This window comes from Colletotrichum acutatum (genome assembly GCF_030867785.1).
Source record: "Colletotrichum acutatum strain CBS 112980 chromosome Unknown BDZ83scaffold_8, whole genome shotgun sequence".
NCBI classification, from domain to species: domain Eukaryota; kingdom Fungi; phylum Ascomycota; class Sordariomycetes; order Glomerellales; family Glomerellaceae; genus Colletotrichum; species Colletotrichum acutatum.
The window spans coordinates 336,415-351,296 of record NW_026849002.1 but is presented as its reverse complement, the minus strand read 5'-3'; the positions used below and the strand labels follow the sequence as shown (position 1 = coordinate 351,296).

At 52.3% G+C, this 14,882-nt stretch overlaps 2 protein-coding genes across 2 annotated transcripts; both read left to right on the top strand.

The window, feature by feature from the left end:
- Positions 1–5,836: 5,836 nt before the first annotated feature.
- Positions 5,837–6,515, top strand: BDZ83DRAFT_647291 (uncharacterized protein; the record flags this gene model as incomplete). Its single annotated transcript, XM_060510060.1, has 2 exons — positions 5,837–6,032; positions 6,289–6,515. 2 exons carry the CDS (start codon positions 5,837–5,839, stop codon positions 6,513–6,515), a joined length of 423 nt encoding a protein of 140 aa, XP_060370174.1.
- Positions 6,516–11,697: 5,182 nt separating this feature from the next.
- On the top strand, positions 11,698–13,950 carry BDZ83DRAFT_423652 (uncharacterized protein). Its single transcript, XM_060502996.1, has one exon. The coding sequence runs from the start codon at positions 11,954–11,956 to the stop codon at positions 13,817–13,819; it is 1,866 nt and encodes a 621-aa protein (XP_060370173.1). The 5' UTR covers positions 11,698–11,953; the 3' UTR covers positions 13,820–13,950.
- The last annotated feature ends 932 nt before the right edge of the window (positions 13,951–14,882 follow it).

Sequence of the window (14,882 nt, the reverse complement as noted above, 5' to 3'; positions counted from 1 at the left end):
TAGATAAGCGCAAAACATACAGTGGGGATGTAAGAGCTATGTCATTGCATAGTCAGTAACTTATGCCATCAAAGCGAGCTCACGTTTTCCAAGAAAAACCATAACACACTTCTCACTTGATTCAACTTACAGACTTATAGATAACGAGTCAATACGCTCGAAGTCATGAGCCAGTCTCGTTGTACATGTGTAATGTTCTCTTTCCATTCGAGTAACGACTCATCCAGGTGGCGTAATTGACTGAGAAAGGTCACATCCGCATCTCGTATACTTCGAACATGCCAGTCAAGCCTCAGAAGACATAGAAACAGAACACTGGTTCTATCTTGGGCCCCCAGTAGAGAATTTTTGTCTCATTCCCGACACTTTGAGTGAAATCTGGGACCATGGTACCAGCTCTCATTCGAAAGACTTCTCTTACGCATACTTCTCAATTGACCGAATAATTACAACCCTCCAGTTGCATATCGACTTTCTCATACAGGGTGCGATCGTCAATTCAGCTCAACCATGACCTCTTTTACTCTCTCAAAAATGAGAAGCCTCCAGATACACAATATACTTCCCTATAGCTTAATTCCAATGGGTACATCGTGCTTCTTCTATAGACAGCGGGCAAGAAATAAAAGACTACACCTTCCGTCAGAGGGGAGGCAGACAGGATGCCATGCGTCTACCATGTAAATGGACGACTCCAAATAGATAGACTCTGGAGACTTACTTGGGATTGCCGGGAAGAGACGGTGAGATCCCTGGCAGAGTCGGTTTTCTCTCTCAACATCCAGCACATCTCAGGATAAATCAAAGTGAATCTCACTCTAGCTGATGTCGAAGATTTTCGAGTCTTGTCAATGAAGTTCATTTGCCGAGTCCAAGAGCCCACGTTTTGATATTTCAATGTTCTCATATAATCACTACTGGCATTCCCAAAGGCATACCTTTGATAGTCGACCAGTATCGACGTGAGGTACAAGTGTCTGGAAAGAACGCACTTGACTTCTACGCCGCGGCCGGCTTCAGCATGGTGAGTAGGTGATTCCTACAACCCAGTCGTCCTGGGTTTCAATCAAGCAACGATCAGAGGCTATGTATACCTTGGTACTTCTCAAGCTGCCACTGGCCGAGACTTGATGTCCTCAATGCAGTGTCCGAACAGGCTGCCAACAAGCCATCTCGTCATCACCAGGTACTAACCCGGGGGCGCCACCTCCCATCCCATCGAAGAGGGTTTCCCGACAGCTCGCTGGGGGTATTCGAGTTCGCTTCGAAAAGTTGATCCACCGTAGCCATGTGTGTAGGCTGGTTCTGGTCGAGAAGCGGCATTCTCTTCAAGTTTTCATTCGGCGTGATTGAGTATAAAATCAAAGTGGTTACTGATGCGCTTGTTAACAGGCCAGTGCTGAGGATGGAAGTCTTCATGGCCAGAACCCTGGTCCAGGAGCATACTTGCAACGGTAACTTGCTGGGCCGCCAAGATGGAGAGGATGGAGGGTATTCATGGCTAGGGTCCTGGTTCAGGGGCAGATTTATAATAGTAAAATGGCTCAAGACCCCTTATCTTCAGTGTTTAATACATGACGAATACTCACTTAGTAATAAGGATTGGATCAAAACAGCGTCGAGATTTAAATTGAACTTAGGACGCATGGCTGAAGATGAATTTCGGGTGGACAGTTTGATCAGAATATTCGTGAAGGCAGAGAGCTCAGCTCAGGAAAACTTATCGCATGGGAGAACATTGCCCATAAAGACCAAAGAACTCGATCCGTGGTTCTGGCTCTTATGTTCAATGGCCTATCTCCCATTCAGGATAAATACGAATCGACTCTGTCGGAGGTGATCGGTCTAACGATAATACCAGCGGCGGACGAACCAGAGACGGACAAAGCCCTCGATATGGCCTCGATTGGTGTTTTGATGATAACTTGCCGTGGTTCACTGTCACCTATAAGAAAGCTCGAAGCTAGGAACGACAAGGTTCATTGAGCTGCCGTGGTGAAACAGGAGCGCTCTGCCGAACATACCGAGGAACCTAACGACAATTGTACACATAATAAAGTTGGTGTAGAGTACTTGAAGGGCCTTGAGCAGGCCGCGATCTCGGCTTCGACCAGGACTTTTCCAACGGCTCGTTTCTTTGTAACGACGACGAAGTGAGATGGTACCATCCGAGCAAGTGAGAGGCTACAAGGGCCCAGAGGAGGTAGCAGGCACGGCGCTCGGGATACACGCAGGAACATCGAAGTCGCTGCTAGGAAGTTCAGGAACCGGCTGGTAAGTGGGTATTCAAACGTCTAGGTGCTGGGGTCGCTGGCTAAGGTAGTTTGTCAAGTTGTCTGCCTTTGCGGTAGGGTTCTCCACGAGCCGAGCGGTTCGCTCATTGATGAGCTCCTTCATCAATTGTTTGGTATAGTGGACCGTGAAGTGATGAAGTCGACTCTTCTGATTATGCCTCGTAAGCCAGGTCAGTTCACATAACTCGTTTTTATCACCGCCTGCCAATAGCTATCGTTCCCCGTACTATACAAGTACCGACCCGAATACTCCAGGCGAGGGGGAGACCACTGGGGATATGAGGTTAACCATAGAACGCCCGCCGTAATTCTGAGATGTGTAAATGACCACTTGACCTACAACCGAGAGGTTAGGGAAGCCAGAATATTCTCTCAGGTAGTGTAGCTTCTGGACTCACGATGGGCCTTGCGCCAAGTTAATTGATCAATTCGGGTGCCTTAAATAGGGGTACATTAGCAATGGACGATCAAGTGCCGCAGACGAAGGAAGGTACATAGCTAGCTCCTTCCCGTTATGGGGCGGGGGTAATCCAGAACCAAGCCGTCGTCATGAGGCTCTTCGTGATCTGAATGAAGCCGAGAGGTTACAAGACTTAGGACTCGGCCAATGATAAGCGACTCCTCTGAGCGCCCTGTCTGACAATATCAGAGAGACTACGGGGCAAATCACATCACGCAGTGAGTTTGACATCCTGAGTCTGAGACCGTAATGCTCTGCCTCAAGTCAACGGTGCCCATATTCGATTGACTATGCTTTCCGCTTCCACATCTCTGCTCGCGGACTCGGCAGTATATGACCCATCTGGCTCCTAGCTAATACATAGCACTGCTTCGTCAAGGATGGAAGGGGCTTTTCCTTGCACAAGTGAGGGCTATTCATACCCATGCTTTCATCGGGAACACTGACGTGGTTGTATGGTGGCCACTCCGCCTCCGTTGAATCTTGTATGTCTATCTCAGTTTGAATCGTCTGCGGGGAACAGATCAGAATACTTCTAGCAAGTTAAGCTTGTCCCAGATTGACATATGTTAAGAAGCAATCTCGGAATAGCCACAGTTCACACGTTGGAAACCTCAATCATCAGGGGCACACGAAAGGATTCGAAAACCAGCCCTATCAAAGAAGCGGTCTCGGTATAGACAACGTACAAAGAAAGCATCAAACCCTCATATTGTCTTCCCTGTCGGGAGTGAAGATAGGTCTGGCCAAGATTCCCGTTAAAGAGGCCCATCAAGGGGCTAAGCCAATGAAGCGATTCTCAAAACATGTATCCGAGATCCTCTCCATACCATTTAAGGGACCGCTGAGTTAGGAGTCAATTGTCTCCGACGAGCCAGTACCTACTCTCTTCAAACCCCAAGATCCGCACTGATCTCCTATACCAAGATTTATATTCTCTCTGGCTTAGCCTCGTCCCCGAAAGACTGGATGCTCATCAACCGTCGCGTTCATGCTCAGAATTGACAGCCTGGAAATAGTTGCGAGGAATAAGTCCAGAAAAAACCCCATCGAGTACATACCATCAAAAGTCTGTTCCGTTGGAGCTGCCGCGCGGCAAGACAGATCAGCGAGAAGAGTGCAAGTCTTTCGACGATGTGATCCCTCTTTCGTCACGCCATCATAAATCTAGTGCTTGAATATCTCTGTCATCCTTCCGCAGCATCTCATCTCTTGGACGACGATAATATCCTTGAGACGACATGACCACACAGAGCCCGCCTCGATGTCAGACTACATGTAATGACTTACAACCTAATCAACCCAGGCCAAAAGGGCATCACCACAAAAATCATCAGCCTCAACTCATTAACCTGCAGCTTATCTCACTTCCAGCTAGTTGCAAATTCCATCCTTACGTGATCGCATCAACATCATAGAAACGATCACATAAGACTAGAAGACTGAACGGGAGTACGTGTTGATATTCACAAAGTATGTATCTATATATACATAAATCGTCAAGCAACAACACAACGCGTAAACAAATTCGCTAGAAGAGCATCTGCTCTCCCATCTCCGACGCGGAAAGGGGGTCATTGAAAACCCATAATGCAAGCTCAAACAATACCACGCAGCTCCAGATATACGTATATCCCAAAACTCACATCAGCATACCATGAGCAACTCCCTATCAACATACCACAAGCATCACACCTCCCACAAGAGCCCACGAGAACGTCGATATCCCAAGCGGCCAGCGGCAATCCCACGAAGGGGGGGGGGGGCGCAAAGTAAACACACCCTCACCGACGCAACTCATCCTTTCTCATCATGCACGTAACGACTCACCGCCTTCCCTAAAAAGGGGTCATCACCAAGGCCTCCAAACTCTCCCATCGTCAAGCCAACATTGCTGCCCGAACGCAATCCTCGCCTACCTAAAACGCCAAAGGGTCACAAGAAAGCCTGTCAAGTCAGGCTCACGAGCTAGAACCTCTACGGCATGGGAAGAGCTGGTCGACAACACGGTCAAACAGCTGAGTTGGCGCAAAGCGGGGCTTTTTCACGATGCAGGTCTGGAATTGCAGGCCCGGATGCAGAGTCTTAGAGGAGGTTGGAGGGGCTAGGATTTTGAGATGAGTCGGTGAAGCAGAGAACCTATCGGTCAGTCGACTTTTCTCCCCTCACGCGCCCGTTCTACCCCACTACATTCACTTTTTTTTTGGTCAATGAAGGCCGTTGCGATTGGGCACCAGCGCCAGAAATCTGTGCATAGGCGAAGTTGTCCGGCCAGTCGTTTGGCCCTGCGTTAGTGCCGTATGATATGCAATGCCATGGGTCACGACATCCGACGGGCGTCTCTGAGAATCCCACCCAAAAACGGTCGAGGTTAGAATGGCAAAGTAGCGTTCGGGGGTGGGAGAATAGTCATCAAACCAGATATCTACGGACAGAAAGGAATATCGCTCGCGGTATTCTCTCCCTCTCGGCAGGCATTGTTGACGTCAACCGGGCAGTTAACGGCGGTATTCTGAAAAAAAAAGCGATACCAGCACCACACTTGTGGCTCGGCTGGCGAATGACATTTCCGCCGAGCGAATACATGGAGGAGGCTCCTCAAACGGGACGAGCAGGGCTTGATAAGCCAGGGTTGAGACGCGTCTGTAGTCAAAAAGTTTCTGTCTAAAGGAGATTCATCGAGCATGACGCGAGCAGTACACGGAGTGGGTTCGACAGCAGTTGCCTGGACTCCCACGACTCCTCAGAGCCAGACACGCCAGAGCAAGACGGCGCCGCAGAAAATGTTCTAGGTGGGCTCTAGAAGGGGACCACATCTCGCAGATCCTCTCCCATCAGATCAGTCTCTGACAAGGCGATTGTGGGACCCGAAATGCCACCGGATTGAGGAAAATAGGGCCGACAGACTGCCGTGGTTGCCGAGGCGTCCTACCGCCTGCGTTCCGGAGCAGAGACAGAGAGATAAGAGCCGGCGACGGTTCGGGCCCAGAATTCGGGGTCGAAAGCCCGGAAGCGTCCCGTGATGAAGAGCGGATGTTATCAGACTTAACGAGTCAGGAATGCCGCCAGTGAGGCAACTGTGATGACATGCTGGCCCACAGCTCTGATCACTCTCTTGCGGTGGTCCGCGGATGAGAATTCTTTTCTGGCGAGAATTATTTCTGTTGCCCCCGCGCCACTTGTTCTTGAATCATCCGCCCCAGGCGTGGCTGGTGATTGGGGCCAAGTCACCAAAGAAAGGCTCCAAAGGTTGGCAGGTTGGACCATGTCCACTCGATGTTAGTCAGCCAGTCGGCCAGTGACCAGTAACGGATTTTGATCAAGCAAAGGGCCGTGATCATGAAAACTCAGCCTCAAGGTAAAAAATAGCAACGTGGTGAAAGGGCGTGGAACGATTGCGGCGTCTCGCAGCCGGGAGACCGCGCTAGAATTAGATTGATGCTTGAAACCGGAGGCTTCTACTCTTTTCTTCAACAGGGACGGGTACACCGCAGAACAACTGGACTAGAGCCTCTACAACGGAAAATTGTTAAGCTGGCGTGGCTGGTTCGCTGCCTGCTGTATCCGTAGTCGAGGTAGGCATGAAGGCGGTGGACCGATTAGTTCGGAAAAGGCCCGATCGATTGAGCGAGGGAAAATGTTCCGAGAGACGCATCGATTGGCCCGTCAGCAGTGTGGTCCTGGACTGGAACCTGACCGAGAATAAGCTCTCGCCCGTCAAAGGGCTTACACCACCCCCAATCGTCTCAGAGCCTCAGTAGTCAAGCCCAACTGGCCAAGAGGCGCGGGTGACAGCTGACAGCGCCAGCAAACCATGTGGTTTCTGCAATCCAATCCAGATCCGGCGGCGTTGACGGGCGATGGGAGGGCTGATAATTCAGGCACAAGAGTGAAGGTTGGCCAACGTGGCAGTTGGGTGTCACCGATATTGGGACCTGCAGTCATCGTCTGCGGTCCGCCGCAGTGTGTGGGATGTAGGATTCTTTCGGGTTTTCTGGAACGAGACGCAAGGTGGTATCCGCAGGCCTGTTACTGTTGGGAAGATCCGTTGACGGACCATCACACACGGTAGAGATCGATGTAGGGCGTGTATTGGACGGCAGAGTTGCCGTTCCCGCTCCCGTTCCCGTTCCCGCTGCCGTCTGTTTCGTCGCAAGTCTCGAGCAAGCGATCCGGCTTCAAGTACAACACAACGTTAAGACCGCGAAATCTTAGTGTATTTGCAATCTGTGGGAGGTCATTTGCTGGCGTTTGTGAGTCAAAGTACGGAAGCTGAGGAGTAGAGACCGCAAGCAGAATAAGCCTTCGGGTTTCCCCTTGCTGCTTGCATCGACTGCGTGTCACCGTGGTTGCTATCAGTCTCCGCAACGTTGTTAATGTGTAGCTCTCGCAAGTCGCAACTGCATTGCCAACTCAGCAATCACAGGCTTCTGTGCCAGGAGCTGCAGTTTCTCGTCTCGGCCGCCGTTATCAGGGACTGGTCCGTCCGTTGCTTTCTCTCATCTCCAGTATAGGAGAAAGGAAAAGAGCATTGCCTGGGTACGGACTTTGCCATCTTGACCTTGGGCGAGCGATTTTTGACGAGCCTTGACCCCAGGCCTTTGAGTGAAACTGAGGGTGTCGCCCGGTGCTGCGTGCGTGGCTCCCGTTCCCTTTGTCACGGCCAGTCAAGGCCAGGTAGACGGAGAAGATGGCTCATAGTGTCGGCATGGTAATAGTGAGTTTCTGGATCCCTAAGAATTGTCTAGCCAGGGCCACGTTGGGATTAGCCCTGAAGGAGCTGGGGAGCTGGAGTCAGCACAGGGCGAGAGGGTCAATGTTTGTCCTCAAAGAGGTTGTAGGCGGGCAGTGCTTGTGGCCAAGATTCTCTCTGCAAGGTGCTTGTGTTTGACGGCAGAGGTGATGGAGAGATACGCGTCCTGGCAGTCCTTGGCCAGAATACGATGACGAGGAATGGCCAAGTTGTTTCCCGGTAAAGAGAGAGAGTTCACTCGTGAAGATAACAGTCAGACGGTGCTCTCAGAATCTGTCACTCTTTCTGTTTACTCTTGGAACTTGGAACATTAGGTACTGCGTAGTGCATACACCACTTTCAATGATGGACAGGCACGACCCTCCGCCCCTCACCCCCTCAGCGGGCGAGTCGAATAAGGCCGATCCAATAGGAAGCGATCCAATAATTGCAAACCAGAAAGACGGGTCGGCATCTTATCGCCCCGGGCGGACGTCTCGATGGAACAGCCAGGTACGGATGATACGTACCTCAATCATCCAGCACTTGAGGGTCGAGAGCGACGGTAGGAGCGTCAGGAACGGTTCCGCGTCCCTGGCACAATGGTCCGTTAGGCAGGGCAGACATCTCATAGGTCATGACCTCTGTATACGTACCTCCTACCTCACTCTGGCCTCGCCGTATGTATCTTTGTCGTCTCGATGGGTGTTGAGCTGCTGCCGGACAATGAAGCAGGTACAAACGTCCGAGCTGAACCGGACTGCGACCACTTGCTGCCAAACCGTTCAGGTAGACGCAGATCAGGGCAGCTCCCGTTCAGACGTTTCGAGCTAACAATGTCAGTCACCAATGGAAGGCCAAAAGATACGTACTGCGAGTAGGTACCTAGTTGACGGTGCATTGAGTGGCACGGGTATCAAGGGAAAGACACAAAGCAGACAAACGCTCGCCGGTCCCCTTTCACGTGTCAAAAAAGGGGGAGACAAGAAGAGAGGGGTGAGAGAGAGAGACAGAGAGAGCAGGGACAGCGTTGATGCGCCCGTTTCCAATCATTCTTTTGGCTTTTTGGTTCTTTGTATTCCGTACCTCAATCTGAAGCATGGCTCCGGCGCAACGTGGACATGGTCTGGGACGTTGAAAGGAGGGCAAAGAAGAGACTAGGAGTCAGTCGAATCATCAGTCAAACCTCGCGGCCCGAAGCCGTCCCTCTCCGATTGGAACCCAAACAACAGCTCGATCCAATGCTGCTCCCTGAGAAAGCTCCCCCTGCATCCTGTGCTGAGCTGGGTTTGGGACGACAGCACCAGCAACGTGTACTTGGGTGAATGGTATGATGTGGTGAGGTGTCCCGGGATATTGGTACCTGAGCGGTGCCCTCGACGACCGTCTTGTGCTCAGCGCGCCACGATATGGTAGCTATTGATTGTAGATGATGCGGTTCGGAGACATGGAGCTCAAGACCATGTGATCCAAGAGTCGTTATCTTTGGTTGAGTATGTGGTATTCGACCGAGAATTTCAGACAGCACTTTAGACAAATGTTGGCAAAATTAGTGAAAACGGATACATGTGGACAGCCCTACTCATGGGAGTGACTTGTACTCCGTACCGTTTGAGCGACTGCGATTCAAAAGATGAAACGAGCTTGAGATGTTTGGTAGGCAGGCAGGCAGGCAGGCAGGCGGCACCTTGCGTGTTCACCAATCCTGAGGCACACACTTCTGTCGTCTTTCCTCATCTCCCGTCCCTTCCACAGGCCGGTCTTAGTCGAGAGCTTAGAAGATACTTTCCGAGTTGCAATGGGAAAGTAAGGCAGGTACGGGCTGCCCTTGGACGTCTTGGAAGGTGCAGGGGAAGGGGCTGGTTGGGAAATGGGTGTGGAGGACCCTGAGATGGGCAAGGTGCTACCCGACTCGGTACACGTGTAAAGGTAAGGAACATGGCCATCAGGAAGGAGTGTGCAATGCCGCAATCCCCGTCGGAGCTCATGTAAGGGAAAGAAAAAGGCTAACACGTCCGAGCCTCCAAGGGATCAAATGAGGTTCCATTGCGAATATCCGTACTTGGAATACCAAAGTGCTATTGCTCGGGTTGTTCCATTTAGCCTGATCCCCTTCTGCCCTTTCCTTCCAAGCGTCGGCCTGAACTTTGAATCTAGGATAGCACCTCCAGAGTCAGGAAGGTAGAGTCTAGAGTTCTGAATCTTGCATTGTTTCTTTCCCTTTGACGGCCATGTGATTCCCTCTCTTGTTCTGGACCATTCTCTTTGTTGCCTTATGCTTCTCTTCCCGCCTTCTTTTCCCGCGTGCTTCACGACGGATGCTTACACCAACCTTCCCCGGTTACTCCATTTTCCCCTCAACTCTCCAATTCCCGCTTTACCGAACCGACAGCCCGAAATTGTGTCTTCACCTTCCTTCTTCTCGTCTAGAGCTTGTCTAGAACATTTCTTGGTCCAAGTCCATCTCTTCCCCTACCGCCAAAGTCCTACGGTCTACGGATACCTTGGGAGACCAAGAAGACCAAGGGGGATATTGCCACCAATTAACCACGACGCTTTCCTCCGCGTTGGCGCGCTTTCCCCCAACTTTGCCTGCGTCCCGTCCCTTTGCTGCCCCGCCCCCCTGTCAGATGGTCATTCGTCCTCCTGCACTCTGAGCTGTCAAATCTCGCCTGCTGTGCCGACGGACAAATTCAGCACCACAGCTTTCTCTCTCTATCCCGCATCGGGTCTCTTGAGGCTTCAGGGTCCAGCTGAAAAGGAACAGGCGCCGGGGGCAGAAACAGGGGCATTCGGCTTCGAGGCAATCACTTCCGTTTGGCGACGGCTGCACATCCCGCCTCCCTCACGACTCTCACACTAAGGGAGATCTCTTATTGGTATTCTTCAAGCTCAAGGACGGACAGCCACTCAAGAACAAGCATTCAAAGGCTCGAGGGAACGGCAGACGCAGTCCGAACTCGTCCAGCTCCATCTGCTTTCTCCTCTTCTTCCGCCCCCGATCCAACCCGGGCCCTTGATCTGCCTGCTGCCCGCCTATGCTTTCACGCGTCTTCGTGCGAATACCCACACACACGCACACAGACACACGACAACCCCTTCTCCCCCGGCTGATCGCGTGTCACGAGAGCGACAGACATTGGAGACGGAGAGAATAAGAGGCGGATCGAGCATGGGAGTTACCGCTGGCGCCGCCCTACCGAAGCAATTGAATTGCTGAATTTCCCCATTATTACCCTGCTGCCCCCAGTCGCCAAAATCCACAGTTCCACACTTGTGCACCTCTCACCTACGAATACGTACTCGGTAGTACCCAAGGCAGGCAGTCCAGCCCAACCTCTGCACCAAAGGCACCTTAGGTTCCCTACGAACACCTCACCGTAATAATTAGGTACAACAGAGTCACAGACCGCACCTCAGTATTTGTACCCGCAATACGGTGCGGTAAGGTACCGATTACTCTCAACTCACCAGCACATCCACCCAAAAGCCCGCTCTGAAATCGGTCACTGGTTGGTACGGATACCTTGCCCACCCGCTACTAGACTGACTACCTCCGAAATTCACTTCTGTCCGGCTGACCATCAAGTACCTCAACCTTGTAGCGCTTGCCCCAAGGTTCCCTTTTTCGTCGCCCTGGTCACCTCTTGCTCCCCGTCCTCACTGCGTCTCCGTTAGGTCTGCCTCTCCGCAGCGGTGCACCTGAGGTACGAAGTACACACATCCATAGGAGACGACTCATCCCATTTTACAATAACCACCCCATCGCCGCCGCCCTTTCTCTCGTTCTCCGTCTTCTATCCTCTCCCTCGCGACTCAAAAAGCTCCCAACAAGGAAACATCTTTCATGCGTCGGGCTGGTCATGCCGTGATCTGGATCGCGATTTCGACTCACCATCAACTCTCGTCTCTCCCTCGACACAGAGCTGGACGCTATTGAACCGGTACCTTGCATCCGAACCGTACAAGTAAACACACATACACAACTACACACTCATCTACGAATACAACACCCGCACCAGTGGAGCACTTGTTCCTGATTCACCCAAGGAACGGACGACTCTACGCCACCAAACCAAATTACCAGACAACAACCATTGCGCGAATCTTTACATCTCGACATTCTCCCCAGAGCGGATTTCCGACGAATCGATTGCTAGGTGAATTCCAATTCGGCTTCGCTCTTTGGCATACCTCGCTGTGGAATTCAACATACCCCAAGAATTTCCCACGGCCGAGGTATCCCCAAGACCAAGGCACAAAGAGGCGCTCGCCCTGAGAGAGCAATTGCGCTAATAAGCCATCCAACAGCTTTTGCGTCATCCCTCCTGCACGCACGCTGCAACTGCGCATCGCTCACTCCCTGTCGGCAAGCCCCCCCAAGACATCCATCCCACCACCGGTGTCGATGCTCCTGACCTGGGTCTCAACCCCCAGCTGCCTCCTTCTTTCTCAAGAGTCTTAATCATGTTCGCCTCCGACTCTTTCCTGCCATCGGCCTTTACCGACCACGATCCCAATATGCCGCCCTCTGCCGTCATCTCTCCGTTGTCACTCAATCGAATGGCGAGCTCCTGTTACTTCGACAATAGATCGGCGGCGACGACGAGTGCCACGGGCAACTCTATTTACTCTCCACGATCATCCGGCGCTGTGCGCTATCCGCCGCAAACGCAAAGCCTTCTTTCACCCCATTTACACCCCAACGGCGTCAACGGCACAAACGGCTATAGAGAGACGGTTTCGAACGACCAAGTACCAAGAGTCGTCTCGCCGACTCATTTCGAACAATTCGAAGGCCACAACCCCTCCGCGTTTGCGTCGACGGCCAGAGTCTCTCCGAACGGAATGCCTCACCCACGATCAGTATCTGCCGATGCAGCCTCGGCTCCCGCGTCTGCACAGATTATTAGACGCCTCGCTCAGCAGAATGCGCGGATTCGGGAAGCCTGGGAAGCCGAGCGCAAGTACATGGAAGCCAACCGCGAACGTGTCGAGGAAGTATACAAGGAGGAGCGGATAATTATGGAAGACGAACGTCTTGCATGGGAAGCCGAAAAGAACGACCTGACGGAGCAGATCCGCCGCCTCAAAGAGCAAGTTGCAGCGATCGACAATGACAAGATTCGGCTGCAAGGTGCGCTGCAAAGAGCCGAGCTAGAGAAGGCGGGCAAAGTCGCCGGCGTCACTGTTGCAATTCCAGGAACAGGAACGCGAGGTGGGGCCGACGGCTCCACTGAACTTTCTTTCCCAGGATTCTCCTCGCAACCCAATGACGCGCGGTTCGGCCTCTCGAACGGCACTGCACAGCGGAGGCCGACTAATGGCTCTTCCTCAGCCTCCGTCTCGCCAGCCCAGATCCGATCTCACTTCATTAGTCCTGGTAGTTCCCGGATTTCTCCCTCCAGGCAACCAGAGTCTTCGCCATTCATCCCACTCAACCCCAAAATGCAACCCACTACCGCAGATCCCGTCGACTTTCTCGGCTCTCCCAAAGACGAGGAGCCCGTCCCCATTGTCGACATTCAAATCATCAACCCCCAACTCGAGGGCGTCCCCCTCAAGGCACCTGCCATTCAAAAGAGCACATTCATTGACTCTGGCATGACCCCTCCGGAAAACTCAAAGACCTCTTCCAGAGCCGTTTCCCCGCCTGGAGAGTCTGGCAAGTCCAGGCGAAGCCCTACTCAAGAACACACCCTCGAGGTGCTGGCCGCTCCCGAGCCTGCCAGACTCGTCATGCACGCCGGCCACACGCCCAGTCATTCCCTTTCCGTTCTCGGCACAGCTCCTGGCACAGAAGTTGCGACAGTCGCTGACGGTAGCGGAGGCTCTACACCGACTTTGGCACCGACAGACATGAGCTCGAACCCGGCAACGCTGTATGATGTCAGGGCCAGAGCAGACTCATCCGATCTTCAGGATGACGCTTACGGCGGTACCGAAGAGCCCCTCCCCACGTTGGAGGCGGCAGACGACGTTGCCCTGAAGGGCCCCTTGATGGTTCGCAACATCCCTGCTCATGACGAAATCTTCTTCAAGCGTTTGTCCGAGAAGCTCGAAGGCGTGAGCAGCGGCGCCGATGCCGTTCCCACTTGTATGAAGGCGCCAACTCCTGAACTCGTCGAAGAGCCTTTGGAGGCGAAAGAGAACCTCTTCGTAGCGAAGGCGGATGCGGATGCCGCCAGCGACAAGGGTTCAACCAGTGACAGAGCTTCTTCCTCTGATAGAGACGACGTCTCCGAGTCGCAGAGCAAGCTCGAGGAAATCGACATTCCCCTCAAGCTCAAGCAGAGCACCAACTTTGGAGCTCCGTTGGGCGCCATGTTCTAAACGTCGCAGAACCAACTCGCGACTACTCTTTTTCGCAGGAGCCAGTTCTCCTCATCACTACAGCCGAAACCCGCGCATAGACTTTTCATAATTTCTGATCCCATTCTGCACATACGATCCGCCTCTCTGTACAAAGTTGTGGACTTTCTACACTCACTTGGCTTTGGCTTTTCACAATAGACCAGCCGCCTTCAGCTCATTTCCTATGTATATTCCCGTACGGTGGGCGGCTTGCTTTTCAATTCCCCGGCGATAGACAGGATGACTGGAAGGGTTCCCTCAGTGCTCCACGGAGCAGCATCACTCGATTTTTCTCATGGAACGGATTTCCACGGTGTTTACACAAAAATGCACAATACCCCCGGAGGATTGGAATTCCTTCTCACGAATTGGCTTGGTTTTTTTATTTTTCAATGGATACGGTGTCGATGGAGGCGCAGACGCAGAGGTATGGGTGGAAGTGGTAGCAGGGACAAATCGACGCAAGAGACGTTATGGATAGGGGAGGCACTTGGGACTTTATTCCTAGGCCGATCCATCAACAGATTGACAATGGAACAACTGGAAGACGGTCGGTGCGTGGCCTCTGGAGGTTGTTTGCTGGAAGCGATGTATAGGCATAGCCGAACAAGAATAAACATTGCTATCACGGTCATTGACCGTTATTTGTCAACGCATACATTGTTCCCATTCTCATGCCTGGATTGCAAGCTGGTGTGATTAGATTCCTACAAAGAGTGAGGTCATGTGTTACAAGTCAACTGGTTCAATCTTGAGTGTAAAGAATAATGGTATTGATTTAGCTCGTGCTATGCGTATTCCCTTCTCTTCCCTCTCCCCTTTCCCCGCTCCCTATATTGCTGCTTGAGAAGTAGGCGGCAGGTCCGCAACCCCCTTCCGGAGACAAGCGTTGTTGATGAACCCGCTACTGAACCTCGTCTGGTGGTCTTCTGCATCGACAGCCCAGTGTCCTCCCCCCCCCCTCCCAGTCCCTTCTAACCCTTTCTCTATTCGTGACGAATACTGCTCGAGTTTGACAAAACTATTTTTAACATTATTTGCA